Source organism: Lichenostomus cassidix, chromosome 8 (assembly GCF_008360975.1).
Source record: "Lichenostomus cassidix isolate B80296 chromosome 8, HeHo_3.0, whole genome shotgun sequence".
NCBI lineage: Eukaryota > Metazoa > Chordata > Aves > Passeriformes > Meliphagidae > Lichenostomus > Lichenostomus cassidix.
In genome coordinates this window covers 8,723,293-8,750,627 of record NC_139489.1, presented here as the reverse complement: position 1 = coordinate 8,750,627, position 27,335 = coordinate 8,723,293, and the positions used below count along the sequence as shown (strand labels likewise).

The 27,335-nt window shown below is 37.3% G+C and overlaps 1 protein-coding gene across 7 annotated transcripts in view; it reads left to right on the top strand.

Moving 5' to 3' along the window:
- Positions 1-27,335, top strand: part of MAST2 (microtubule associated serine/threonine kinase 2) — a 185,366-nt gene that overhangs the window by 40,503 nt on the left and 117,528 nt on the right. Inside the window, exon 1 of one of the 7 annotated variants that reach the window (XM_085067708.1) lies at positions 6,510-8,382. The exons of the other annotated variants lie outside the window; for them this stretch is intronic. Within the exon in view, the coding sequence (XP_084923834.1) occupies positions 8,344-8,382 (39 nt within the window). The 5' untranslated portion in view covers positions 6,510-8,343. Of the gene's footprint in view, positions 1-6,509; positions 8,383-27,335 lie in introns of those variants that run through there. 7 annotated transcript variants of the gene reach the window in all.

Below are 27,335 nucleotides of genomic sequence, written 5' to 3'. Positions count from 1 at the left end.
TTGAATTATGAAGAGAAATTCAGCTTTAAGGATGGGGTTTTCAACGCTTTCATGCCAATGCTACCACACTCACATTTTCTTTTTCGAGGTCTCAAAACTGATACAGCGTGTCTGATTCCTGTGGAAAGATACTGCTGGGAAAATACATATTTATGTAAAAGTGTAAGATTTTTGTTCGTATTTTTAGCTTGAAAATGGAAACGTCAGACTCAAGTGCTGAAAAATCCAAGAAAGCTCTTGTCAGCCTTGGAAGGAAACATATGCTAAAGATGTCCTGTGGATTACGTACTGCTTGTTTCAATTAACACATTGATATTCTCTGTCAGTTCTAGAGACAAAAAGCCCAGGTGACAATTCAAATGATGCATGAAAATCATATTTCAATTTTTTTCTGGTGAGCTCAGATTTTTTTTTTAAACAAAGAACAAAAGATTTCAACTGCTTTGGTCAACGTTATATTAGTAACTCAGTAGTATGTCTGAATGCTTTGAAGAACATACAGTGTAAAGATACTGCTGCTGCCATGAAGCACATTTCTTTTTATGAAATGTTTGCTGCTGGACATGACAGTATTTTAGTGTCATGTGTAAGAATTTTGTGTTTGAGTTTAATTTGGAGTAAAGCATAACTGTATCAAGAAATGTAAAATATGTATATTTACATATTAAATTGAAATCCACGCATTTTTTTTACCTGCTACTTTTATGGAAGGAGACATGTCTTTACATGCCATTTAAAATAATTAATATCACACTTTTCCTCTGAGAAATATTCTTTGAGTCCTTAAGTCAACAATTTTGCTGTCTTTTGTTTCCTGTCCCCTGATTGAATGTAATTGATTCTATTAAAAAAAAATAACCCAACAAAAAAAGTTTGAGAGATCACCAAATTATTATTATGTCTCTACTTTTTTTAAAATTAAAAATGGCTTTAAAAGAAAAAACCAACCAGGAGAACTCATAAAAATGGGAGGTCTGATGCATATCTTGGAGGAGAGGGAGAATTGAAAAAAGAATTTATCATTGTACCGTAAATCTTTGAAATCTTGAATGAATTTAATCCTTCTATCTTTCTTTCAGTATTTGTTCTAGTTTAGTGGATAAATGTTGGAAAAAGGGATATCTATAAAAAAGCCTTTAACTTGTCCAACACTTGAAGGGGATGACAAAATTGTGAGAAATCAATAGCAAAGTTTTGTATGAGACCAGAAGCTGAAGAATAAAAATCTGTCAAAGTCCATCAGTAAAAAACTGCTGTGCGATGTCTCCCTAGATACTGATGAAAGCGTAGTCAGGTATAAACAAGGAGAGCAAGAGAGAACAAAACCCTCTAATTCCAAATGTTTTGGCTTATCTTCAAGGATTTATTTCAAAGGCAGTGTGTGAATGTATATCATGTTGGTCTTAAGCCAGCAAAATGGTACAACCTTTGGAGTTCTTGTTTAAGCACTTCAATGTCAGCTGGAAACCAAGGTAAAATTCATGGTATATTGAAATGAATTCCATGTGGATTAAGTTGGAAAAATATATTCAGTGCTGTAGACTCTGTTCTGAGCAGAATAATTAAAAAAAAAGCAGTTGTTGACTTTCATGTCACTTTTCCTCATGGGTTTTTTCCTAACGAGTGTATATCATAGCGTGAATCATTATTTGTAACTATTTTGCCAGTGTAATAGATGAGGTTTCTTGTCTCATGAAGCATCAAGTGTTTGTTCTGCAAAAATGAGTGTAAATGAGTGTCCAAAACGACAAATATCCCACAGATAGAAGTGGGAGGAAGATACAGTGAAACACAGCTTGGTTTAGTCTCATACCTCTGCAATTTGTTATCCTTAAAACTCTTTAATTGTAAAGTAAGTGCTACCTCTTGATGAAAATTGTCTATCTTGTACTTCAAAGTGAAATGTAGCTCTATTGATGAAGTAAGAATTGGAAGCAGAAAAGTTTGGGAGGCATTTACTGAAAAGGGAAGTCTGTATATGCAAACCACTGCTACTGTGGTCAGGCTGCAGGAAGAGTGCTGCTAGTCAGGAGTGTGGATAGTGGAGGAAATCTTTTGTGTATAGTAAAATTTTGGGAGTGTTTATCAGCATGTGTTTGCATGAGATATGAGGTGCATCTGTAATTTGTAGCTTTATAGAGCTAGTTTCTAAGGCAAAATAGCTTCTGGGCTAACTGGATTCATAATGTCTTTCCTGTGGGATTCTTGAAACTACAGGCTTTGTTTCTATAAACTTTTCTGTAAATGTCAATAGCTTCATTTGGGAAATACACAAGCTGGTATTGAGTCCTTGAGCTTTGGGTTTGTTTCCATTGTGATCCAAGTTACTCATTGCTGAGGTTTTACTCATTGCTGAGGTTTAAGTCCTTATGTCTCTAAAGCATGAGGGTTGTCAATAATAAAGTAAGAGAAACTTGATTTTGGTAATGTCACCAAAATGTTTACTAAACAGAAATTATATTTTCCTCAGGTTTAAATTTGCAGCCTATATTGAAAAAGGCTTTTCTGCCTATCAAAACCATGTTTCTTTTAAAAATGGCATTGTATTTGAACTCTAGCATGAGAGGAGCTGGTTTCCATTCTGTTCTAGTGGCAGTACAACTCCTGAACATGAATTTGCATAGTGACCCCAACATTTTCTATAAATATAAATTCAACTGAAGATTCCTTTCCAAAGATGTTGGTTTTCAAAGGGGCTTGAGCCAAGGCTCTGCCTGTAAGCTGGTGTCTCTTCTGCAAACACCTTGTCTGGTACAGTATGGAAGCAGTTGGTCTGTAGATGAATGAACTCTTTCCTCCAGCCTTGTCGGCAGCAAATTTACATTTGTATGGAAGATGAGTGGGAGTGCAGCCTTTCATAAGGCACTGGATGTGGGGGGTGGGGCAGTCTGGCCCAGGAATCTGAACCTAACAAACTGGGAACAGAAAATGCACTGTGAAAGCCTGAATATTGTGTAAACCTTGAGGATTTTAGACATTGTTTCCACGTTTCTTTTTCTGGGACCAAGCCTCGTAAGCGGTGGTTCAGGATGAGTTCCTGCTGTGGTTCATTGCTAATGCACAGCTTTGCTCCAAAGGTCTTACTTTATCAAACTGAATCTTGTAAATAGGCAAGACATCCAGAAGAAATTCAGACAAGCTGTCAGGCGAGTTTCCTTAGGTTGGCTGCCAAGTTGTTGGTTTTTTTCTTTTTTTTTAAACAAGTTACCTCATCAACCTTCCTGGTTTCAGTAGTCTGTCAGTGTATCTCAAAGAGACACATTTTAAAATCTCCAGATAAACACAGCTTGATCAAAATAAATAAAAAAGCCCCAAGCACTTAAGTTACAGTTTGACAGTGAAACATTTGGCTCATTTTTTTTGCACAGATAAATGTTACCAGAGACTTAAAAAAAAATGCATTGAAATTGTCAGCTTATAAAATTTTGGAAAGTGATCTTTTTTTCCCATCAGACAATATGTTATGTAAGGAAATGTTATAGCTTTAAAGTTTCCCACAGCTTGATGTCTTGTTGCTTTTATTTTTGATTAAATAGAGTAAAAATTATAATGAACTGGGAATTATGAAAAATGTAAATTTTGAATATCAGTGTTTTAAATCAGGGAATTAATTCAAAAAGTTCCTTGATAATAAAACATGTAATTAAAAACACTGCATCTTGCTGCAGAAAATTGAAAAGCTGTTGGTCTTTTTAGCCTGATTTTTGGATGGGAGCATTCTTTGTATGGCAAAACATGAATTGGTCTTCATCACAAGATCATTCTTTTGTGTAGTGCTGACAACCTTCACACCACATCTCCAGTGATGGGGCCCTAGCTGTGTGAGAGACTTTCTGGTGTTCTTGTAGTTAATATGAAATACCAAAAGTATCAAAGTGGTCAGTATAAGTGGACTTAGACCTCTAGAGTTACAAGTCTAAGGCGTCCAACAGTTGGATTCACTTAACATGTACTAGGCAGCATACACATTTTTGATCCACAGTGTGATGATTTGATTGCCAAGATGACCAGTATGCTTTTATGGTAATGGTAGGTTTTAATTCTGATGCAACAGTATGAACCCCAAAAGACGTCAGGATGCAGTGCAAAAAGCCTGAAATGACTAGGAAGTCATAGCAAAATTGTTTTCTCTATTTTAGTTAATTCTTAGTTTTTCATGGATGTTGAGTGATACCTGAAATACACTTCAAATTTCAATTGCAATTTAAGATACGTAGAAACTGTTTTATATTCAGCATAGAAAGTACAATATGCAAAATGAACACAGCTCAGAGATGAGCCATGTGATTCTACACAGATATGTCTTTGTGCATATGTAAATGTACTCTCTAATATAGTAGATACAGACTCCTTTCTTATTTATCCTCCTTTGCAGTTGCTCTGGTGAGTAGAAAACATGAATAATAGGATAATAGCTTATTCAGGATTTCTCAATTATGTTTTAGCAAAATGTATTGTACACAGGAACAATCACAGGACTTCATAGTGACTTCCTGTGGTCATTGCTTTCCTGACTGTGAAATTGGTCTGCCCTTGGTCATCTTCCACTGATGCTATTTGAAAAACCCATGGGCTACAGAACAGCTTGAAAGAATTGTTGTTTGGTTATACTGAAGTTAATAGATGGAAAACTCCATTTTCACCTGGGAAATGTTCTAACTTCTTGGATTTTTTTTCTTCTACTAGACAGAGAAGTGATAGAGTTCGGTAGCAGGCAGTGGAATGGGGTCTGAATCAGCATGAATGAGAAGATATTTCTTCTTTTCAAAAGAAATGAAATGCTAACCAGAATCCAAGCACAGCCCCCTCCTAGGGACCTCTGTGAGGTAGGGTTAGCTGCTGTCCAGCATGTAAAAAGTAAAATTCCAAGTCCTCTTAATGTTCTTCAGTGTCTTGTCATACTTGTGGTCTTTCCTGGGATAATTAAAGGAGATTGACTTTCTGATGTTTTTTCAAGAAAAACCTTGATGTTTTTCTACCCTGAAAACATTTATTTTGGATCTTTCATTTTCTCAATATCCATCTTGAAATATAGGTAACAGACATGATTTTCCATGGTGATATCATCAATATCATATCTAGAGACAGTACCACTCAGTTATGATGTATAAGTTCTTTTGGTCTCATAAGAGCTTCCTTGAACTGTCATAGCTACATGCTAATTTTAGAATTACTTTTCAGTTTACAAATTTACTGTTACAACTCTTTCCCTTTTGAAATTGATGCCTTTTAGAATGCAAGACACTGTTGTCCTCAGCAAGCACTACCTTTGTACTTTCTACCCAAACAAACTTATGATTACACTGGCTGAGCCCAGTAGGTTCTCAGGTGTCTAAGGCAGAGTCGCTTCCCAGAGCACTTGCAACTGTTTGTGACTCCGGGTCATCTTTGGTGTGTTCCCCTCTTTTAAGAGTTCTTGGCAGATTCTTCAATGAATTGTTTGCACTGAAGAAGGGAAGGGGAAGGGGAAGCTGGAGGAAAAGCCGTGCCTGCTTTTTTTCAGCAGCCCCAATTGGCTTCTCTACCCAGAAACTGGGTAAGTGTGGCAGGCAGCCAATTAGAAAGCATCCTCCCCAAGAAAGCTTGAAATTTGGAAGAGAGCAGATGATTCTCATGGTATTTTGAGACTCATGCCAGCCTCAATCAATTACAAGTCACTTGTGAAGACATATTGAGAATTGGCAATGCCTGAATATTAGGGTAAATAATCCAGGGAGGATTAGATGTAAATGTGCCAGTAAGAACACTTCCAGTTATGTTATGGAAATAAGTTATGGTTATATACTACCGTTATCTGGCTTAAAGATTTTCATTTAGTGACTGATTTAGGAGGAGCATACTGTGAGAATGGCGTTGCATAATTGTTAAGATGCCTTGATTCCTCTCACGGAATGTGTTGTTTATTGCTGGTGGCCTTAGAAGAGGTAAGATCAGTGATCTGGCTAGTGCATGGTCTAATATAAATATTTCTAAGATCTACTGTAGATCTTAGAATTTTGCATGTAAATTACATGCAAAGTGCATGTAATGTATGTGAACATGCATGCCAAAATGTTGTGTTTCTATGAGGTTTTCTTAAGTAAAAATAGAATTTGTTTGGTACTGTCTGGTAACTGAAGTTAGCATGTTGTATTTTTTTTTTCCTGAGGAAGCTTATTTGATGGCAAAATGCAGGACATGAGATCGAAATCCATCATAAATATTATCACAGTGAAGTCCCGTGATCTTTTAATGTTCCTGTCTGCTTTTAAACAGACGTTTATCTGTATTTTCCTGCTGCCGTTCTCCCCGCTGACACATCCTTAACTTCTCACGCAGAGTTTCGCGGCTGGCTCGCTATTCCCCAGCCACATTCGCAAAAGAAGATGCTGTTCCTTTAAAATGAAGTGGCTCATGGAGTTGTTTTCAGTAGCGCAGGTTTTTCTATGGTACAGTAGACTCGATGCAAATGAGCTGCCTGCCCTCTCCGGAGCGCACAAAGCGCTGCAGCCTCACTCGGCATCGCCTTGTTTAAAACGGCAGATGGAAGGAGGGACGGCAGCAGGAGGATTTATTAGCTACTCGCAATAAAAGACCACACTCGCTCCGCGGAGGATCAGAAAAAAGCCTGGTGAATGGGATTGAGTTGTATCTGCTTTCAGCTGACTTTACAATGATGTGTTTAGCTCATGTGACTCGCTCACTTAGCATGAAGATGAACTAAAGATTTCCGTGTAAATCTCTGTTCCTTTAAGCACCGCCAACCTGTGTGCTTGTATGGAGACTCTTTTTGGTTTGCAGCTGTCATAACTGTGGGAACAGCAACACTCCATCGAGCTGTGGGCAGCCCACAGTCTGGGCTCTGCTTGATGCTGCATTTGCACACTTGAGGATGTCTGGCTGAAATCCCCTCATACACACAGCTCTCGATGAAGTGTGATTTATATATCTCATGAAATCCTTCAGAGGCTGAAGTTAGGTTCTTTTTAAATACAGTGTTTATGTTCAGAAGTTATAAATAGACTCTTCCTAAGCTTTTATCGGGAGATGAAATCTGTTGCTTTAGCTTTCTGCTAAAAAATTGAAGGTTGTTGCGGCAGTAGATTGTTCATTATATTTGCAATATTTTCTTTTTTCCTTTTTAATATAGAAGGGGCATGTGTAGGACAAAGGGTTCTTGACATGTTCAGTAATTTAAATGATACTGGGATGAACATACCTAGATTTTTATTTTTACTGAAATGGTGTTCGATATAGCTAGAAGCTTTATTGTTGTTTTATTTTTCAACATATGCTGTATGCTCATGTTTTAAAATGGGATTGGCATAATGGACCTATAGGGGCAAAGCCTTTTTTGACCTCGCTGGAGTTGTCTGTGTAAAGGGAGCTGGAAAACAGAAACTGCAGGACAGACTGAAAAAGCCTCAGCTTGAACTGTGCTTTTTCATTTTTAAAAAAATTTTTCCCCTGCCTTTTTGCCATGGCTGACGATGAGGGAAGGGCTACTTCAGACAGCTCTGTCAGTGATGAATAGATGAATGAATTCTTAAATGTTCAGAACTTGCAACATGTGTTCCAGACCCTCCAGCACATGAGAGTTGCAAGATCTCAGCAATGAGCTGAAGAATGCGCCGTGCCTGCTGCATAGAGGAGCCCAGCATACCTCAGAGATAGCAGAAACAAAAGAATGTGTGACAGTATCTGAAGAATCTGACAGTTGCTTTGTCTTGCAAAGGAGTAAAGGAATTTTTCAGAATTGGGAAAAATAAAATTTCCGTGTTTTTCATAGTGAGATTTTTCTGTATTTTAGGTGCCAGGGTATCCTGTGTGCCCACAGTATTGCTTTTTTAGTTAGTGTGACTAGGTGTTTTTTAAAGGAAATGTGACCTGGATTTTGTGAGCTTATTATACACAGTAAACGAAGGCAGCTGTTTTAGTTTACTGATCCCTTCTAACAGCTCAAGTACGAAATAAAGAAAAATACATATGTATGGGATCTGAATTAAATTCCACTCTTCGGCCATACGTGGAGTTGTGGATTATTATTACATATTTGTAGCCAGTTGTGTGTATGAGGGGAATGAGACATCCAACCTTGAAAAGATTTAGGAAAGTCGAACAGATTTTTTCCAATGTGACCTGCTAAATCTGCCACAGAGAGGCAGGCAAAATTACGTACAGATAGTCAGAGACTGTGGCTGCAGTTCTTCATGACAGGCAAGTGAAAGACCATGTCCTATTTTTAGCAAGTGGACGGAGAGGGAGTGGGAGGGGGAGAAAAGTTTGAAAATAATGGACTTCTTTAACAGATAGAGAGCAAAGCTAGTGAGAAGCAAGTGAGTTTTAGTGATCAGCAGTGGAAATATGGATGATTCAAGTATTCTTCGAAGAAGAGGGCTGCAGGTAAGTGTAACTTCAGCCTTCTTTTATTTGTTCTTCTGCTTGTAATGTTGGCAGTCTCATAACAATGCTGACAATTGTTTGGCGTAAATCAGGTGGACTGAGTACATAACAAGGATACTAGAATTTAAGCTTTTCTGTTTTCACCTAGTGTATGTTTTATTAATCAAAAGCAGGATTTTGTATACAGTAATAAATATATATTTTTAAATATTTTGCATTATGTCCAATAGTTTTGTGACTATATTTCTACAGTTAGAAGTGAAGTATATAAACTATGAGGCTTACCTTATTTTTGGAACTTCACTTTTACAGATACATACAAAAATCTGTTACATATCTTGTCAGACTTGCCCTAGCATAGCCATTTTTCTTGAGCATTAATTAAAAATTAAATGTCAAGTTGAATATTGACATTTTGAAAAATTGAATTGATTGACATTTGAAAATTGAATTGATTGAATACTCTCATTTATTTTAGACATATGCTGCTTTATTGCTTCAAAGTACAGTAATCCAAAACCAGAATTCAGCAATGCAAATAATATTTATATTTTACTTTCAACAACTATCGTTGTTGAAATAAATACTCAAATTTGTTTTGAACTCAAACATACTAGTGAAGTTTTATTTTGTACTGGTGCTGTGGAAGTTGTACTCAGTTGCAGTGGTATGACAAACAGTAATCTTTGCCAGTGTCAGTGGCGTGTGATAACTGAACTGATGCTTATGGAATAAAACTGCTGGGAGTGAGTGGGCTCCAAAATCTTGTGTGAGATGGACAGGGAATAGATTTGTGCTTGAAAGCACCATATTCTTCCCCCCCTCCTTTGCATTGTACTGGGATGGGATATAGCCTGTTACATACTTGCTAGCATAAGTAATTGTTTATAGACCATGAATGTTGCCTATTAAATTAACCATGCCTGTCCTATTGTTTAACTTCCTTTGAGGAAAATAAATTTGCCATTTTAACATACTGCTATTCATACCTTGCTGATGCTTTAAGGCAATTACAACGTAGTTGTTGCCCTATGTGAGTATGTTCTACGTATCACATTTTTATATTTTGGTATTTTTTTTGGCCAGCTTATTAATATTACTGAAATAGCTTAACACCGTGTGCTGCATATGCCATGGTGACAGTGGATTAGGATAGTGCACTTCCTCATCATAAAACTAGCTGTATTTACTTTCTGTATAACTGAGTATATAGGAGTAAGTACGTTTGTTTGGGGTTAAATTTTTAGATAAATTGATACTTATTTTCGATTATTTAATTAGTCAGAGTTTCATAACCAAGAAGATTGTGTCTGACAACAGATAATCAAAATTTTTTCAAGCCATTTATTGCTTTCCTGAACCTAGAATTTCTCGGGGATGTTGTATCTGTTTGACCTGTCAGGGAGTGGTTTTCTTGGTGATTCTTCAGGGGAGTATTGGGAAAGGAGGGGAAGTTGGAGGACCCAAATGTCCACCAGGGTCAGCAGAAGACCCTGCTGGGAATGAGAATGCATTTCCCTGGTTGAATTGTGTAGTAGGTGGAATTCCATCATTTTGGTGGTCTTGAGTATTTACTGTCTGTATGTGATGTTGTCTGTCCCCAGTTGGGTAGGTATGTGGAAATGCATATGCTTTGATATATAGATCTAACCAGTATCTACGCTAAAAGGACATCAGGAAATAAGGCAGATGTCCAGTAAGTCCAAAGGGAAGTTAATGCTGGATTTTTAAATTTTTTTTATCACTCTGTATCTTAGAATAGAATTTTTGGAAGAAAATGTGGCTTGGAAAAGTGACCATTTTATAGTCAATTTCAACTTCATAAATTAGGAAAAATTAAAAAGCTGTTGGTGCATTGCCAAGGCAATATGTTTAATTACTTCCCTTGGAGAGGTGGGTGATACTAATTTGGAAAGCCACTGATGAAAAAATTAGTTTCTTAATTCAAACTGAATGTTGATGGCTTTTAAAATGAACATCACAGCCCAAATTAGGTCCTCTAATCCAACCTCTCCACTCAAAGCAATGCTAATTCCAAAGTTAGATCAGGTTGCTGAAGGACTTGTCCAGGCTGGTTTTGAGTATTTCTAGGGATGGAGATTTTGCAGCCTTTTTTGGCACCTGTTGTACTTGATCATGTGCACTGTGAAAACCTTGTTTCCTTTATATTTCAATACAGGATGCTTTCCAAATGCATGCATATGTTTTCCTCGTGCTTCCTTTTCCCTCCATCACCTGAAATACATGTGATATCAACACTGCCATGCTTTGTTTTCTCAGGGAACTCTCTCAGCCCTAATCCCTGCAGTAAATAGCCACGGACTAGTGGCAGCAAATAACCTAAAGGAACAGGAATGTTCCTACATGCAAAGTCAACATATTGGTGTGTGGCCCTTCTGTATCACCTTCTTCATTTGTTCAGTCTGCTTTTGTTGCATCCTGTTTGGTGCCACACGTTTGGTCTACAAATTTGTAATGGTGAAATGTGTGGAAATTCAAGGTCCAGGAGAGGTAAATCAGATTTTTCTGTATACATGTTATGTACTTATAAATATACACACACATAGCATGCTTGCAGTTCAATAGCATTGAGAAAAGGCTGAGAAAGAGCTTCTAATAATGGAATATTCTTTTAATTTCTAGGCTTTCATTTAAGGTAATGAACTTGGACTTTTGACATAAATTACTGCCTAGGGACAGGTGCTAATGTAAGTGGTGGAGCTGTTTCTGCTGCACTGAGGAAAGATCTGCATTTGGATTTTTAAGCTATTTTTTCTTACATAAAATACATTGTGACGTAGCCACAAATGTTAGGGGGCTAGCTAGGTTTGTTATTGTTCCCTGTTTATGTGTATCATTTGTTGTTGATGATATTTTAGTGCAGATCAAAAGCCGTAGTACACAGTGAATCCCTGTGAAGATTAACTGGTATTTTGAACATCATCTTGTACTAGAAAATTGTGGGGTTTTTTGTTTCTTTTGCATTGCAGAACCTGGTGCATGTGTGCTTTTACTCTTCTCACACATGCAAGAAATTGGAGTTTCTATCCCCAAAATCCTGATGAGCAAATGCAAATAAAGAAAGTAATGGAAAGTGTGATATTCCAAATTTCAGATAGTTGCATGGAGCTTATATTCTGCATTTGTGTACGTGAGCAGCATTCAGATGTGGTTGGACATTATCACCACAGCTCCCTGCATCCATCTTTTCTTCAGTGTGATATCTCCCTTTCATTTTCTGCTGAAATCTGGGCTAAGTTCAACCAGGTCATTTACTTTGTGGGACCACTTTTGTGCTGGCTTCAGTGGTGATCTGAAAGACAAATTGCATCACAGGATTTGAATGTGTTTATCTTGGCTAGTGTTTTCTACTGCACAGACTGTTTGGCTAAAATACAACATATATTAAAAATTCTACACCCCCCCAGGCCCCCCTCCCCAAGAATGATTTATTAATTTTAAAGATAAATCTAACATTTTCCTCCTGGTGGCAGGGGGGAGATAGGACATGGAGACTATAATCTCAGAGTATTTGGTGGGCTTGTTCTTGAGCTGATTTATTTTACTCTGAGGACTGAGCACTTTTTTGTTTGGTTTTATGTGTAAAAGGAATCAGAAAATCAGTGGAAACTCTAAGCTTCAATATATTTAACAAGAGAAGGCTGACTATACCATACAGTTTCATACAGTTTAAACCTTCTCTAGTGCATCTTTGGCCACAATTTAGAGACCCTTAAACTTGACATGCTCTTCAATTTTGTCTCCTAAAGAGCGACGTTTAGAATTATTGAAGACATTTTTTGCTAACTACAAAGCTTGATACAAGATCTAGTAAAAATAATGTTAGTAAGAATGTTGCTTTTTACAGTACTTTTATAAAAAGTAGAAATTGCTCTGTAAAGGAATATCAGTTGTTTACAGTGAAGGGACATGCTGATTGGGACTCAATTTGATTTTTCTGTTCAGCTTGTAAAAACTTTCGGAATATATATATTAACTGAATAATTAGTATCTACTTGTTAAACTGAAGGTTAATTTTGTGAGTTTAGCATGGAAATACATGCACACATGCACATGTAAAGATCTTCAGATGTTACGAGTCTCCTGGATTTGAGTTTTTGGAACTGTTTGCTGCAGGGGAGCCTGCTATGGGAAATGTATTAACAAGACTTATTTCATACTGCTCACAGATTTACCAGGAACATAACTGAACCCACAGGTCAGATGTCTGCTGAAGAGCTTCCAACAGTGATGATGTAGGCAGTCACCACTTATACTGACGTCTGAGGAAGAGGTGATAACATGAAAAGATAAATAAAAATTGTTTATTCAGATACTGAACTTACAAATTCATCTTAGAATACCAGACAGTGCATACCAGTTTTCTTTTGAGAAATATTAGTTAAAGAAAAATAATATTTTCAGGTTAACTTCCAAAAGAAGCAAGATTTATGTTCAGGCTTGGTTCCTGTTCTCTCAATAAATTTTCAGCACCTGAGATTAATGAAAAAGATAGTCTTAAGTTCTTTAGCATCTGTGAAAATTGGCAGCTGACAGGAGGAGTGGGATCTGCGTTGGTGTTACCATGGTGGGGAAAGGAAATGACCTCTCTCTTGTACCGAGGTTGATGGCAATGTGCTCTGCCTTCTCAGGAGTGTTGGAAGAGAAGGATTGGGGAACACTGACTGCAGATGAATGGTTGCTAGAATTCATTAACTAGATCTGTCATAGGCAACTTGTTTTGACTAAAGTCAGTGGAAACGGTGAAGCTTTATTATATGAGTCTATTTTAATCTTGTGCTGGGATGCTTTATGTTGTGGGAAAATGGGTTGCTGTGAAGCCTGTGAGTATGTTACATCTCATTGCAGGGCTGAGGATTCATGCTCAGACAGGTATGAAGCCTTGTGGGTCGTTGGTCGATGTCTTCTGGGCATGTCAGCTTTTTCCCACTGGGTTGATTTTTCAGGATTGGTGCTGGTGGTCCACTTGGCAATGGAGAAGGAAAGGGAACTCAATTTGGGGAGCATATGCTTCTGGCATTCACTTTGAGGACACTAGAAAATATACCAAGGGAAAAATGTGAAACCTTGTCAGAATAAAAAGTCCTTGAAATATGGACAAGGATAAAAGGTTAAATGGTTTGCTCAGGCAGAAAAAATGGCATTTAGCTGCTGTCTTCGGGGTATTGTTAAATTGGTCTGATAATTTGCTGTAGTTATGCTTAAATAAATGCTTTCAGTTTGTCAGTAAGGACTTTGTGAATGCTTGTACAGCTGAACTAAACTTTTTATTTTCAGGCTGTGAGAAAAGATAAAAATACCAGTAATTAATTCTACTACTTCAGGGAGAAAGGTTTTGTTAGCAGGTGACTGCATGAACGAATGCATCCATGTGTGTGAATCTGAGCCTAAGGAAACGTTGTATGGAGGGATTCTTCCCAAAGATAAACAGTAATATATGTTTCTTACATTTCATTGGCTTGAACATGTGAGGTAGACTTGCTTGTTGCCCTGAATGGTGTTTGCTGCTGGTGACAGGGGTTGCTGTGCAGAGTGGGAGTGTTTCTCCTCCTCGCCATCAGCCGCTTTGCACGTTTCACTGGTGTTAATATCGCTGCATTTTGTGCTTCCTTAATGCTGGAAATCCCAAATCTTAAAGGGAAACCAGTTTTCCAGCCTAGCAACATAACATAATGCTGCCATGCTGCAGGACTGGTGTTTAATCTGCTTATCTTTAATAGTCTTCACTGCTTACACAGACCCACTTACCTCTTTAATGAGAAGAAATGTCCTGCAGTGAAGCAGTGTGTATTTTGCTTCTAGGCTTATGTCATCAGCCTGGAAGTTGAAATTGGTTAGAGCACTTTTTTATTTTCCTGTCAGTTCTGCTGGTTATGGTTGCCTCTTCAGTTTCTCAAACACATTGAAAAAATTTTGTTTTTTTTTTTTTTTGGTGAAAGGAAACCTAATTAAAACATACCAAGTGAAAATGTAATTTTGAAAAACTATCACTATTCATTGGGGGCAGGTCATCCTCTTATATTTTCAACAGATAAATGTCAAGTATCTTTGCATTCTGAATATTCGTAAATTGTGGATAGTAGTCACATAAGTGACAAAAAATATTTGAGGAGTAGCAGTATTTTAGTAACACCTGGAAAAGGCTCTCTAAAATGTCAAGAGACATTTAAAGTCAAATGCAAATATGTAGCAGTATTTCCCATCGCGTTTATTGGTTGGTCCGCTTTAATTTTGTATTGAGTTGCTTTACCCAAGCCATTAGTATTTATCTGACCTGTAGAAGGTATGGGATTTTACCATTTCTGGGATCAAGACAGGATAGGCTTTTCAGGGTTGGTGATTCTTGAATTTCTAGGAGCTACTATTAAAAACATGAAGTAATTTGTCGACTCCAAAGTGTTTCAGTGTTATTCTCTGAAGGAGATGATACTAAATCTTCAAATGTTTCTTTTGAAGAATTGCATACCTGAGACTTTTTGGTGTGCATTCTTAGCACAACAGTGAGAGGCAAGAAACTGGATTACTCTATTCCGCGTTGTTAAACTAGGTTTAATGTAAGCAGGTATGCTTTAGAAATATGACTTTTCACTTTACTCACATCTTGTGAAAGCATTGTATTTATACTGTAAATAATGCCGTGCAGAGTTCCTTAAACTTGGCTTATGAGCTTTAAAATCATAATTTCTATTTAAAGATTTGCTATGAATCACACTTCGTAGTTTTGTGATTCAGAGTCTAAAAGTCTATTCCATATCAGAAAGCTAATTTCGGCTTGAATTCAATTATTATATACTGTAGTACAAATATATAATACATGAAACTTTACATAAATGCTTCTGTATGATTAAACCGTGAAGTTTCTCTTTTTTTGTTTCAAGGATCAAGAATGAGATCCACTAAAAAGTATTAAGTTTTTTCAGATTTTGATGGTCTTTTTTCTAACATTCAGCCTTACTGTCCATAACTGTTCTCCAGTATCAATTTTATTGATATGTGTGAAGGTAATAAGATCAATTTTTCCATGGATACTGACATGTCTGCTGTGGGCCTTTGGCTGAAGTGCTATACTTCAGGCATGTCATAACATAGTGAATTAAGGGTTCAACTCCTCTATTTTCTATGTAGAACACTTCCTGACATAGTCTTTGCTGTCCTTTGATTTTCTTATTTCTTAAATAAATAATTGCATTTATAGGTATGTATTGTTTCTCTTTAGAGATTATCTATCTGTATTTATATACCTGTATATCTATCTTTAAAATCTGGGCTTTGAAGTTATCAGCAATTCATTTTTCAATACATTCTCTGGATGGAAAGTGGTTCAGCTTTGTGTTTACCTGCTCAAATCTATAAATCAGATCTATAAATGACTCATTTTGCTAATAGCAATGCTCCCTTTAAATCGAATTGTTAAAGCACAACAGATGCTTTTGTAGTCAAAGGTTTCTCTTTTCAAAATGCTCTTGGATATTAGTGTGAATGAGTATAAATATTACCTATTGTATGGCACAGCTTAAACAACTGTAACCTGATATAATTACTTCTAAATTACTTTCCTCAAAAGATGAAAGTATTAATTGGCTTTGACATTTATCACTTGTTTTACATCAGCATAGGCTAATAAATGTCACTTGTACTGCTAGCCAAAAAAAAAGAAATCATATCAGATGTCACTGGGGTAGGTTGGTGTAGTTTGTGAAAAAGGTCCTTTCTGCTCCACTGGTCCGTGAGCTGTGGTTTGCTCGTGCTGCTGACGACTCCAGGCTGCAGTGGTCTCAAATGGAGCAAGCCAAGCCCATGGCCATCACTTTCCAGCAAATCTGTGGCCCTGAGAGTGTTTCAAAATGCTTCCAGTTTTTTTTTCCTTAGGTATATGTAGTGATCGCCTTTTAAAAATGTGTGTTTGGCTTTATTTTTCATAATTACAGTGAACAATCTGGCCAAGGTGGAAGAATGTGTGCTGACTGGTAGAGAGTTCCCCTGGGGGGGCTAATTGTGAGGTGCCTGTTGGGAGGCAATTAGGATCTTAAAAAACCTAAACAATGGGGATAAATTTAAAGGCTGGAGGAATGGATTGTTGTGAGCTATGGGCAAGAAAAAGATTGGAGGTGACTTAAACAGGGGCATGAGTGATTTTACATTTGAGATTGATTTCAGATTGCAAAGGCTGTGGACTGTCAGTTTATTCTCTCTAATGGTCCCCAGTCATTTACTATCTGTTTTTCTAGCTTTTATTTTTTCCTCTTTCAGATGTATCAGGCAGCTTCCTGTTCTGAGCTTGTTGATCCTTTTGGTAGGCTCTACCTTAAAACTCTGCAGACCAAGTTTAAACCTGGCAGTTCTGTTGCACTTTGTCTTGAAAACATTTATTCGTGAACTAGCACCCAAAACTTCTTGTACTGAAAGGGGCAAACATTAAAGCTTTTTTAAACAGTTTTATAGTCTGGGACAGTTTTGCTCGGTGCTGGTGACCACCTGCTTGTAAATTTTGAGAGTTTGACAGTGTCAAGCTGATATTTTTCTTCCAAAGTGGCTACCATGAAGAAAGCCCCTCAGGGACATGAGACTGCTGTAGACTTTCAGAAAGCAATGTTGTGCTTGATTAAGTTTAGACAGATGATGGAGTGATGTAGTAAAATAATTTTTGTTAAGGCATAATACAACATAGAATCCAATGTAGTACCATTGGGACTGATAAAAATGAAATACTAAAGAAAAACCATGCCCTTACATGCAGCTTTCAGCAGCAGATGCAATAGGTGTAATTTAGTTGAGTGGTGCTGGGAACATAATATTGATTTACCATGAATCAAGAGAAATAGCTTGTACCTTGCCTGGTTGTATGGATTGCAGCAATTGTGGGGAAACCAGTTACCTAAAAATGGTGCTGTAACAGAATCCCTTCATTTTGATAACAGTGGGGAGGTGATTATAGCCAGGTGAAAAATCCAGTAACATGTCTAAATGGGGAGGTGAGAGGTCCTTATGTGCTGTTGCTGGGAATTGCCAATTTTCCATGTACTTAGCTCACTTTTTTTGATAAGAACGGTTTCTTGAAAGCAAGCCCTTGCATAACTTGCATAGAATTGAAGGCAGTGGAATGAGAGAGGGGTTTGGGGTAGTGCTTGCTTTGCATTACTTGCACAAATAATTTCAGTTTTTTGTGTAGCATTTGTGCACCACAAGATAAAGATATTTTTTCTCTGTTTAAAAAAATATCAAGCAGAATAGCGTTTGAGGTAAAGTTGCAGTGACTTCAGAGAAGGTTAGTCTGGTCACTGTGGCATATAAGTTCTTTCTGGATAGTAGTTCTCTTGGTCTTTAATAAGAGAATTACTGGATGAAGTGATTACTGTTTGTTGTTTGTGTTTTTTTGGAAGACGGTATAATGCTGCCAAAGAGTTTTACTAACTTCACCTTTCAACCAGAAACAGCTGTATTATCTTATTGTTTGAGAGACTGGTGTATGGCTTTCATTCATTTACCCCTTAATCCTCAGGTGACCTACTTTATCCTGAAGTAAGATGGCTTTAAATGCCCTTGACATAGACCCTGATATTTGAAACAAAGCAGTCCAGTATTGGTGTCTTGGGTCTCTTTGTGTGCTCATGACTAGTATCAGGTGAAAGTGAGTATTTCAAGAAACTACTACTTTTTTAAATTTTGTTTATGAACTTAAAAAAAAAATAAATCTCTATTGTAGGCAAATTAAAGCCTTGTCACAAGAGGGCTTTGCCTCCCCTCATTATTCCTCATTTATCCATATGCTACTGTGCAGATCCAGATCCCAGTTGTTCTGCTGGTGAAGTCAAACAGAACTGTGTATATTGTATGATGGGACTCAAAAGGAGGCTTCATTCTTTAGTTTTTTCTGTTTTCTGAAAACTTCGGAGTTTAACAACCATCATTTCAATATTCTCTGCTTTTCTTTCAGGAAGTGAGCTTGATTAGGGGGCTGCTAAATTAATGTCAGCAGGGTGCACTGTGCAAATGAAACCTGACCACTTTAGAGCAGAAGGGATGTTTTAAATGGAATGGTTGCATTTTTTTTTTTTCCCTCCCAGCTAGCAACCTCAATTTCTCCCTGAGTATTCTTGGTGAAGAAATAGTGCTTCCAAACTCCTAGAAGGCAGATTTCAGAAAGCATTAAAATGATTCCTCTTGGTATTTCAAGAGCCCCCCTGCCCTCTTGGAAAAAAACCAAAACAAAACCCAAAAAGTCAAACCAGCAAGATACTTAGCTGTAAAAATAAAAATAGGCCACATTTGTGCCTGAGCTGGGTTTTTGGGTCTTTGCTGAAGGTTTTAATGGAAATGGTTGATTTGGCTTTTGTTAATTTTATAAAAAAAGAAATGAACGAATGCTGTTTGTTTTCAGGAACCAATGACAGGCATAAATTTACATTGGTCTTGTGTGGAACAAGTTGTGGTTAGGATGGGTAAAGATGGGTAAACCAAATTATATGTGAAAGCTGCAAGCACTCAAACAGTTTGGGATGCTGAGATAGTTCTGATAGAACACTCAAAAAATGGAATTCCTATTTAATATTTATGTAACAAGCAGGTTTAGGGAGTGTATTGCACTACACAAAGGCGGGGAGAAAAACCTCTTCACCACTTTTCATCTTGGATGTGTGCCAATTTTAAAAAAGCAAAAATAGAATAAAATCCTTTTATTAGTGTAACAGATCATGATTGATAGTTGTTATGGCTAGAAATTGGTTTTAAGCACTGTATTTTGGAACAGCATGAGCAATATTATAGGCTTTTATTTAACATGCCTCTCTTAAAATCTTGCTTCTGTGCTCACAGTTATTCAACCATGCAGAGATATATTTGGACAAGGTATCTATTTTTCATCTATTTGAAATAACATTCATTTTGCTGTTGAATAAGCAGTCCTCTTTTTTTGCCCTCTGAATCTAGCCTTTATTTATGTAGTTCTAAACTGCTTCATAGCAGCCAGAAAACCACAATGAATCAGAAAATGAAAACCAATGAAGACAAAAATATTTGTAAATATATTTTAAGTAGTAGTAAAAAACTGTGTTTAATTCCTTGAATGGATAAAGATTTTTCCCAATGGAGGGCATGGTAAAGATTTGTGCTTAGAAAACCTAGCCAAAATATTTCTAAAGATCATAACATGCAGCTGAGAGAGCAATAAGGTAAACATTCATAGCATTTGAGCATGATACTAGTTTTTTAAAGGTTAAAATTTTAAATGCAGAGGAAATATTTTTAAATTAAATATGAGGTAATGTGAGAAAAATGAATGTTGAAATAGATGTTGCACTCAGAGTTGTGGTCAATGGCTTGATGTCCAAGTGGAGATCAATGACGAGAGGTTTCCTCAGGGTTTCTGCATCCAAAGCACCATGGGCAGCAGGGGAGGGAGGAGATTATTCCCCTCTGCTCTGCTCTGGTGAGACCCACCTGGAGCACTGCATCCAGCTCTGGGATCCCCAGCACAAGAGGGATGTGGACCTGTCAGTAAAAGACAAGGAGATGTTTGAAGCAGCATTTTGGTAGTGGCTGAGCGAGATCTCCATGAAGTTAACCGAAAATTAAGGAGACAGGAAGATGAGTTCCAAATGCCAGGCTGTAGGAGCTCTAAGAACCCAGAAGGTCCAGAGTCTTTCAATGCCTTCCCACATGAATCTTTATGCACAATGTTAATTCTTCCTACAGTGAAATGAATTCCTGAGTCAGTGGCAGGTAAAGTGAGCAGTTTGAAATCTCAGGTAAAGAGAGATACCTGTCAATCTGCTAAGAAGTGTTTGCCTTTATAAATTAAACAGAAATCAAAGTCAATGAAACAAAAATGAAAAAGTAGAAGCTTAACTTTAGATTTAAGTACTAAAGATATACGAAAGATAGTACTAAGATATTTAGAGTTATTCACCATTGCTGCTGTGAAGTAAGCTGGTAGGTTACTGAATTGTGATTGGAAAAAATTACTTTAGAAATAATACACCAACTTCTAAGGTCAGGCAGGCTAAACCAATGTTTTTAGAATTGGTTTCTCAAGTAACTGTCAATTTCTTAGGGAAAAACAGAATTAAAAAGAGTAAAAACCTCATAGGTGGAAACCAACAACATGCTGCATCCAAATAATTGAATAAGTTTACATGAGAGAAATACTGAAGGGATTGCTTTGGAAATATGTTCCTTGTGTTTTAATTGCCTGTCAGAGAATATGATCTTGTTTTGTTTCCCATGTTAAAATCTATGTTTGGGTCCTGTAAGTGATTCCATACACCATGTATTCCGTATTATCTTTTACTAAACAATTGAATTGGTTTCAAATTCATATTATGGACGAAAGGTTGCAGTAAATGTTGAATCTGATCATATGGATATACTGTCTTTTGAACATTTCTGGAAGCAAATCTTATTTTGCTGCTTTAATATGTTTGAAGTCCAAATTAATCTTACACCTAGATTAGCATTACTGGGATGTGATAATGGATTAAGTACTGATCTTTTCTGCCCCCTGTTTCATCAGCTGCTTTCTTCTGCAGGAGTGGTAATTGCTTTGGAATGGAAATCTTCAAATAGTATTTCAGTTGATAAAGATTTGTGCAATATCCATGCAGATAGTCTTTTGCATTAAAAAGGATTTTTCTACTATTTATTTTGACACATGTTAAATAGTGTAAGAGATATCAGAATGTGAATCATAATTCCTTAAAGAACTCATGTAATAGCTATATGAGTCGTCTTGCAGAAATAAAAAATCATAACATGGAGATCAGCTCATGAAAATCTTAAAGCAAAACTATGAGTATCAAATAAGAAATAGAACACTTATCCTACAAAATACCTAATGCCACAGGACTGACAACATACAAAGCAGAACAATGATAAGGGGACAATGTGCAGTATTATCTCAGCAAGAGAAATACAAACATTAGTGCTAACATTACAAGAAAAGTGTTAATGTTACAAATGTGAATAAAGTCTCCTATATTTTTATACAGGTAAAAATTCATCTTTACTACTTTGATCTGGACCATTAAAAGACAAAGCTGACAATCTGATGGAGTTCCAAATTGAAACGTAACATAATTCCAATTTGGAGTTCAAATAGAAACACAAGTCAGCTTTCAACATCAGCTGAATTCTCCAGGGCAGGCAAGTGTTAAGAAAGTTAATGAAGATAATGTAAGTAAGGCTTTTAATGGACTTGCTGTGCATGTGGCCACCTACTGCATCTCATGAGATGTGGCAGCTTTGTGTGCTGTCCTTACCTGGTCACCTGCAGTCATTTGACCATGGCCTGGTTTGCAGACAGTTTGAGAATTCACTGAGAAATGAGACCATTTATGGTGTTCCTCAAGGACAGCCTCAAAACAATAGGAAAAACTCAATAGCTATTTCTAAGTGCAGCCAGTATGCCAGTGAGGCTGCAATAGTAACTCCAGGCTGCAGGAAAGAGATTACAACTTCACTAGCAGCAAAATATTAAATAAGAACACTTGCTAAAAACAATTTGAACTTTCAACAGAGAAAAAACATAATTTTACCAGAAATTGATTTTTGGACATGGGAGGTTGCCTTCTGATGCACAAGACAGAATAACAAGCTAGTGCTAAAAGAATGGCAGGATTGCTCCCTTTCTCCCCTGATGCTGGACAAAGTAGAACTTTCTCCAAAGTACATAGAATTTTAATTTTTACAGGTAGTACAAGATGCTGATGGATTAACAACACTGCCAGCAGTCAGTATTAGAAGATCTGAAATAATCCTTTCTCAGTTCAGAAAGGTTGCATCTTCATCTCCAGAAACTGTTCAGGAGATTCCTGCCACTCTCCTCCTGTTGCAGTATTAATTGGTGGAGATTAACCAATCTGTATTTCCAAAGTCCATATCATAAGTATGTGCAATATGAAATTTAATAACCAAGCCCAAAATTCAAGTAAATATTTTCACTGATTAACATAAAGGTGCTAATTCCTTTCTCAATGGTGAAAAACTCAGTGATTAGAGATGCAAAAACCTGAAGTAACAGCTCCTAATAGTTGCTGGTGGAATGGCAGTCAAATGACAAAGCCTTTGGATTCTTGGTAGCTCATCATGCTCCTGGAAAAAATCCACAGTGTCTTCAGGAGTTTGATTCCTTCTCCTGGAGTGCATCCTCTTGTGAAAAGATGTGGTGATTTAGCTCCATCCATCCCAAATGACACATTTGTGGCACAAGAAGTATTTCAGCTGAGACCTCTGTGTGTCAGCAGCAGATGGATCCTTCTGTAGTCCTCATTTGCTGGAAAGTGGGGCTGAGAGTCTTGCAGCAAATCCCTCAAAAGTAAACTGTAGTGCAGTAGAATAATGGAGTGGAGTAAAAAAAGCCAAAAAGGTTGATTGTAACTAGAGGGGATTCACTGAAGGTGGGCCATAAAACAAACAAAAAAGTGCTCCCACAGAAAATGGCAATGGCAGCCGTAAAATCAGATAATAAAGGAATCCTACCATGAAGACAAAAAAGCAAAAAACAATTAAGCTCCCCCAGAGAATCAAACTAAACAGAAAACAAAAAGCAAGCAGGCTTAGGGCAGGGAGACACAGGCATATAGCAGCAGCCATGTTGCCACTAAAAAAATCCTGTGCTTAAGCAGATTAGGAAAATTCCTCTTGCCCTAAGCTTTCACAGTTTGCCTGCTATATTTAATGTAGGCTGTCTTTGAATGCCTCCATAAATTGCACATCTAGAAAATGCATTCCAGAAACCTGTGGCTTTCAAGCCTTTTGTTTTCCAAAGAAAGAAGTCAGTTGTAAAAGAAGATGTTGGAAATAATACTGTGGTGCATCAGTGCATTGGAACAAAATTTGCTATTGTGGTGTCTTTGAAGTTTTTATATCTACAAATGAAAATGTGTGAGCTTTCAATTTATCAAAGGAAAACAGTGTCTCTTTGTTTCTGTGTATTCATAGAAATTGTGTGTGTATATCCATATGTACAAAATAATATATATATACATGCTGTCCAGTTGTATCTTTTTAGGACCACAGAGAGTGTAGGCACTTCATTGCACTGTTTTAGAAGCAGGGTCTTCTGAAAATCAGAAACTTTTATTTTCCATTTTGAGCACACACCTATTTGTATGCATAATTTATTGTGCCAGCATTGTCCTTTGTTCTGAATAGTTTTCCTTCCATGGGATTTCTTCACTCACTGAATCCATGAGACTGTCCTCGCTGCAGCCAAAGACTTCTTTTGCTGGAATTCTGGCTGCCAGCATTTGAATATTTATTTTAGATGAACTTGAGACACTCCTTGCTGAGCTGGAGAAGACATTGCTTAATGCCTGTGTTGTCACATTGCAGGCATTTGAAGTTACCTCTCTTCTTTTGGCTAGAAAGACGAGTTACTTCCTCTCTTATGAAAACTTGGTCCTTGGTGGTTGGAGGTTTTTTCCCTAGTTCCAAGCTCAAGTGTATATTCCGTAAGAAAATGAATTTCAAGGATAGTAGCGAGCTGTCTTGGCCAGGAGTCTGGGATTTGTCTTTGTGAATGACATGCCCAGAACCAGACCTGGCATCATAGCTGCTGTTGTGCTTCTGATTGAGCTAATGCCATTATCATAATTTCCATATTATGTTCCATCCCGTTCTTGATGCTGCCTAACAGCTTGTTTGCCTTTTATTCCCCAATTACAGCTGCCCATGGTCTTCACAGCTTCTCCTCTGTCCTTTTTCAAATTAGTGCTGGTTTGGCTGTATGTGAGTGTGTGAGTAGTTAGTTGTGTATATCCTGATTCTGTCATTGTGTTGACCACTTGCCTGATAAATTCCTCACGCTGCCAGGGATTTACAGGAAACCCATGTTTGGCTCTGTGCAGTGCAGTGTTTGCTGGAATTAATAGAAAACTCAATCTGAATGGAAAACTCAATCTCAAAGCTTCTATCTAATGTTTTGCTGTAATAAAATAACACACTTCTGATCTTCTGCATTTGTTGTTTGGGGTTGTTTTAAATTCTGTATGTAAGATTTTTGACACACCTACAACATTAGCCAGCTTCCTGCCTGATCCTCTGGGATACTGAGAATGCCTAGTCTGTTCAGAGATGCAGGAGCGAAAGTAACAGAATTTTCTAGTTTATATCTGGAACAGGGGAGAACAGAAAGGTTGGCTGTCATCAGGGAAAAGAGAGAATGCCTCAAGTCAGCATTTAAGAAGAAACCTATAAATGCAACAAGCCAAACTTGCTTTTGGATAGATCTCACCTGTTTCTAAATTACTTAATAAAAGTAGAACAGGGTGGGAAGAGAGTAAGCTTTATCACTTAAAGGAGAAGCTTGATTAACATCAGGTTCCAATACCTAACACATTGTTAAACACAAGATACAGGCAAAAATCTGGTGTCTTATGGGTAGGGTTCTCCAGTTTTTGCAGAGAATGCAGAACACTGAGGATGAACCTGATCTTGTGGACAGGATCCACCTTCCAGACAGTGTCACTGTCCTCTGTACTGAGGAGGCTCCTGCAGCAGGGATGATCTCTGAGGGTAAGGGGAAGCTGATTGTGTTAGTGGGTGATTCTGTGAATAAATGCAGTTAAATGGGTTTCTGTGGAGGAGGTTCAAGGAGGGATGCTTTGAGGGTAGCTTGAGGTTGCCAAGTGGGACATTGAAATACAAGATTTCTGTGATAACATTCTGTGTAAAACCAGCCAGCTCTATGTGTGGGAATCTGTAGACAAGAGAGCAGCCCACATGTGTGGGTGACATGACAGAGTAAAAAGAAGGAATTAGGTGTAATGGGAACTGATTAACCCTTTGGGACTGAAGGCTTCTGCCCAGGAGGGATGCTGCACTGCAGTCAGGACAGAATCACGCTGTGGGCACTAAAAACGAAAAGGAATGTGGAAGGCTGGGGACAAATCCAAAATAGCTTCTCTTTTTGGAGTTCAAACTGGTCTTCCATTGTTGCAGTGAAGTACTAGCCCAAACTGAAAACTTACACTCCTGTGACTTCTCCTAACTTTGCAGCTTCCCCAGATCTTACTTGATGTTTCCTAATTGTTGTCGTTGCCTTGAACTGAGAATTGGTAGCACAGCCCTGGAACTGTATTTCTGCTATTATAGGCTGGGTTTCCTGCCCAAGGGGATTCTGTGATGTATTTCTTCTGTAATATTTTTATCCTGGTAAACTTCATCTGCAGAGCATCTTCCCTGCTCCCACAGCCTAATCCATCAATCCTGATAAGTAGATACTGACAACACTATCCCATAGATTATCCTCCTGTGGGCAGGTGTGTGGGATGTCTGTTACAGAGGGTGGTTGTTTGATGCCAAATATACTTTTGTTTTATTTTTCAGACTTCTAGAATTAAAGCACTCGTAAGTTCTGCTTTGCTTTATGCTCAGTATTGCTCTCTGACATTGTAGGCAGATTTATTTCCCTTTCCTGCATCTTGCTGTTATATTGTTTATTTGCCTGTTGGCTTTTTGAGGACTTTTTTTTGCTCCCTGCCTTTCCTAGGCTCCAGAGACTTACTTGCTTTGATAGGAATACCTTTTTGTGAAGCAAAAAACCTTCTAGGCATGAAGGGAACCATATATGGAAATTTTCAGACAGTATAATGAACCTAATTTCCCACCTTTTCCATTGAAATTAATGGACATTTGTGAAGTGAGGTTCCAGTATTGTTTTGAAAATACTATTTTTGGTCAGTCATTTTCTTTAATAGTTTCTAGGTCTGAACAGGCAGTGTAATGCTATTTAAATACACTGAAATTAGCAAAACTTGAGATATTAAGATTGAAAATAAGGTTTAGTGCTCCTCAGTATGGTAATTTTAAAAACAATTCTTTCAAGTTTTTGTAACAGTACAGATTCTGCTTCCTAGAACCAGTACACACTTAAATGCTCTGTGTCCATTTGCATGTAATGTTAAACTTGGCTAGAGAGGCTTATAAATATTCAATTAGAATAACTCAGAAAATGAAAAGAATATTTTATTAATCTATAATGTCTATTGATTTTGAAATAAGTAAGCATAATGTCTATCGATTTTATTTTTTTAAGCAGGCTGTACATTGCAATTTAAGCACTCTGGATGTAAATGCTGGGCAGCTTCTTACAGCTTCAGGTGGGGGAGGGAATATGACTTGAGTTGCTTTACCTTCATCTGAAAAATAACACAACACCATGTTAACAAAGCAATAGACTTTCCCAGGGGCTCACCTAGTAAGACAGCAGGCTCACTACACCTGAAAAACTGCTTTTTTTCCTCTGAAGAGAAATGTTTTTGTTGCCCATTCTCTGGTAGTTTTTGTGTCTGGGTGAGCCATCTGAGGATTTTCTTAAATAAATATCAAGCTGACTTTTAAATTTGTTTCAGAGATAAATACTTACATAAAAATAATAGTGATAGGCAGAAAAGAAATGGTATTCATTATTTAAGAAGCTCTGTGGAATTAAAACCAGTGAAAATACTGCTTCCAGTGAAAATCCTGCTTCCTGTGATACACCTTTTTTTTTTAGTCATATAAGTGAGAGAAGATCATTTGAGATGTTAAGTCTAAATTGGCACTTAGCACATACATAAATCTGGACTAAGCCCAGGAGCTGCACTGGGATTGTTTTGGGTGTTACAGAAACCCCCCTATAGCCAGTCATCTGTAATTCCTTGACTAGATGGTGGGTTTGCTTTCTGATATTAAAATTCTGAATTCAACAAGTACTGAGTCCATATTAAAAATAAACCCTTAAATCTCCAAAGTTTCTCTCCTCTGATGTAAACTGAAATGCTTAAAATATAGTGGTGAATTTGGAGCAATGTTTCAGCTCCAAGAATAGGATTTTAATGGGAATCACCATCTTGCCTTTTCTTTGCTGTGTGTTTTACTTTGTGAGAAATTAAAAAGTGAAATATTTTAGAAGAGCTTTGAGCCTGTTTCAGTCAGACCACATTGGAACTATTTTA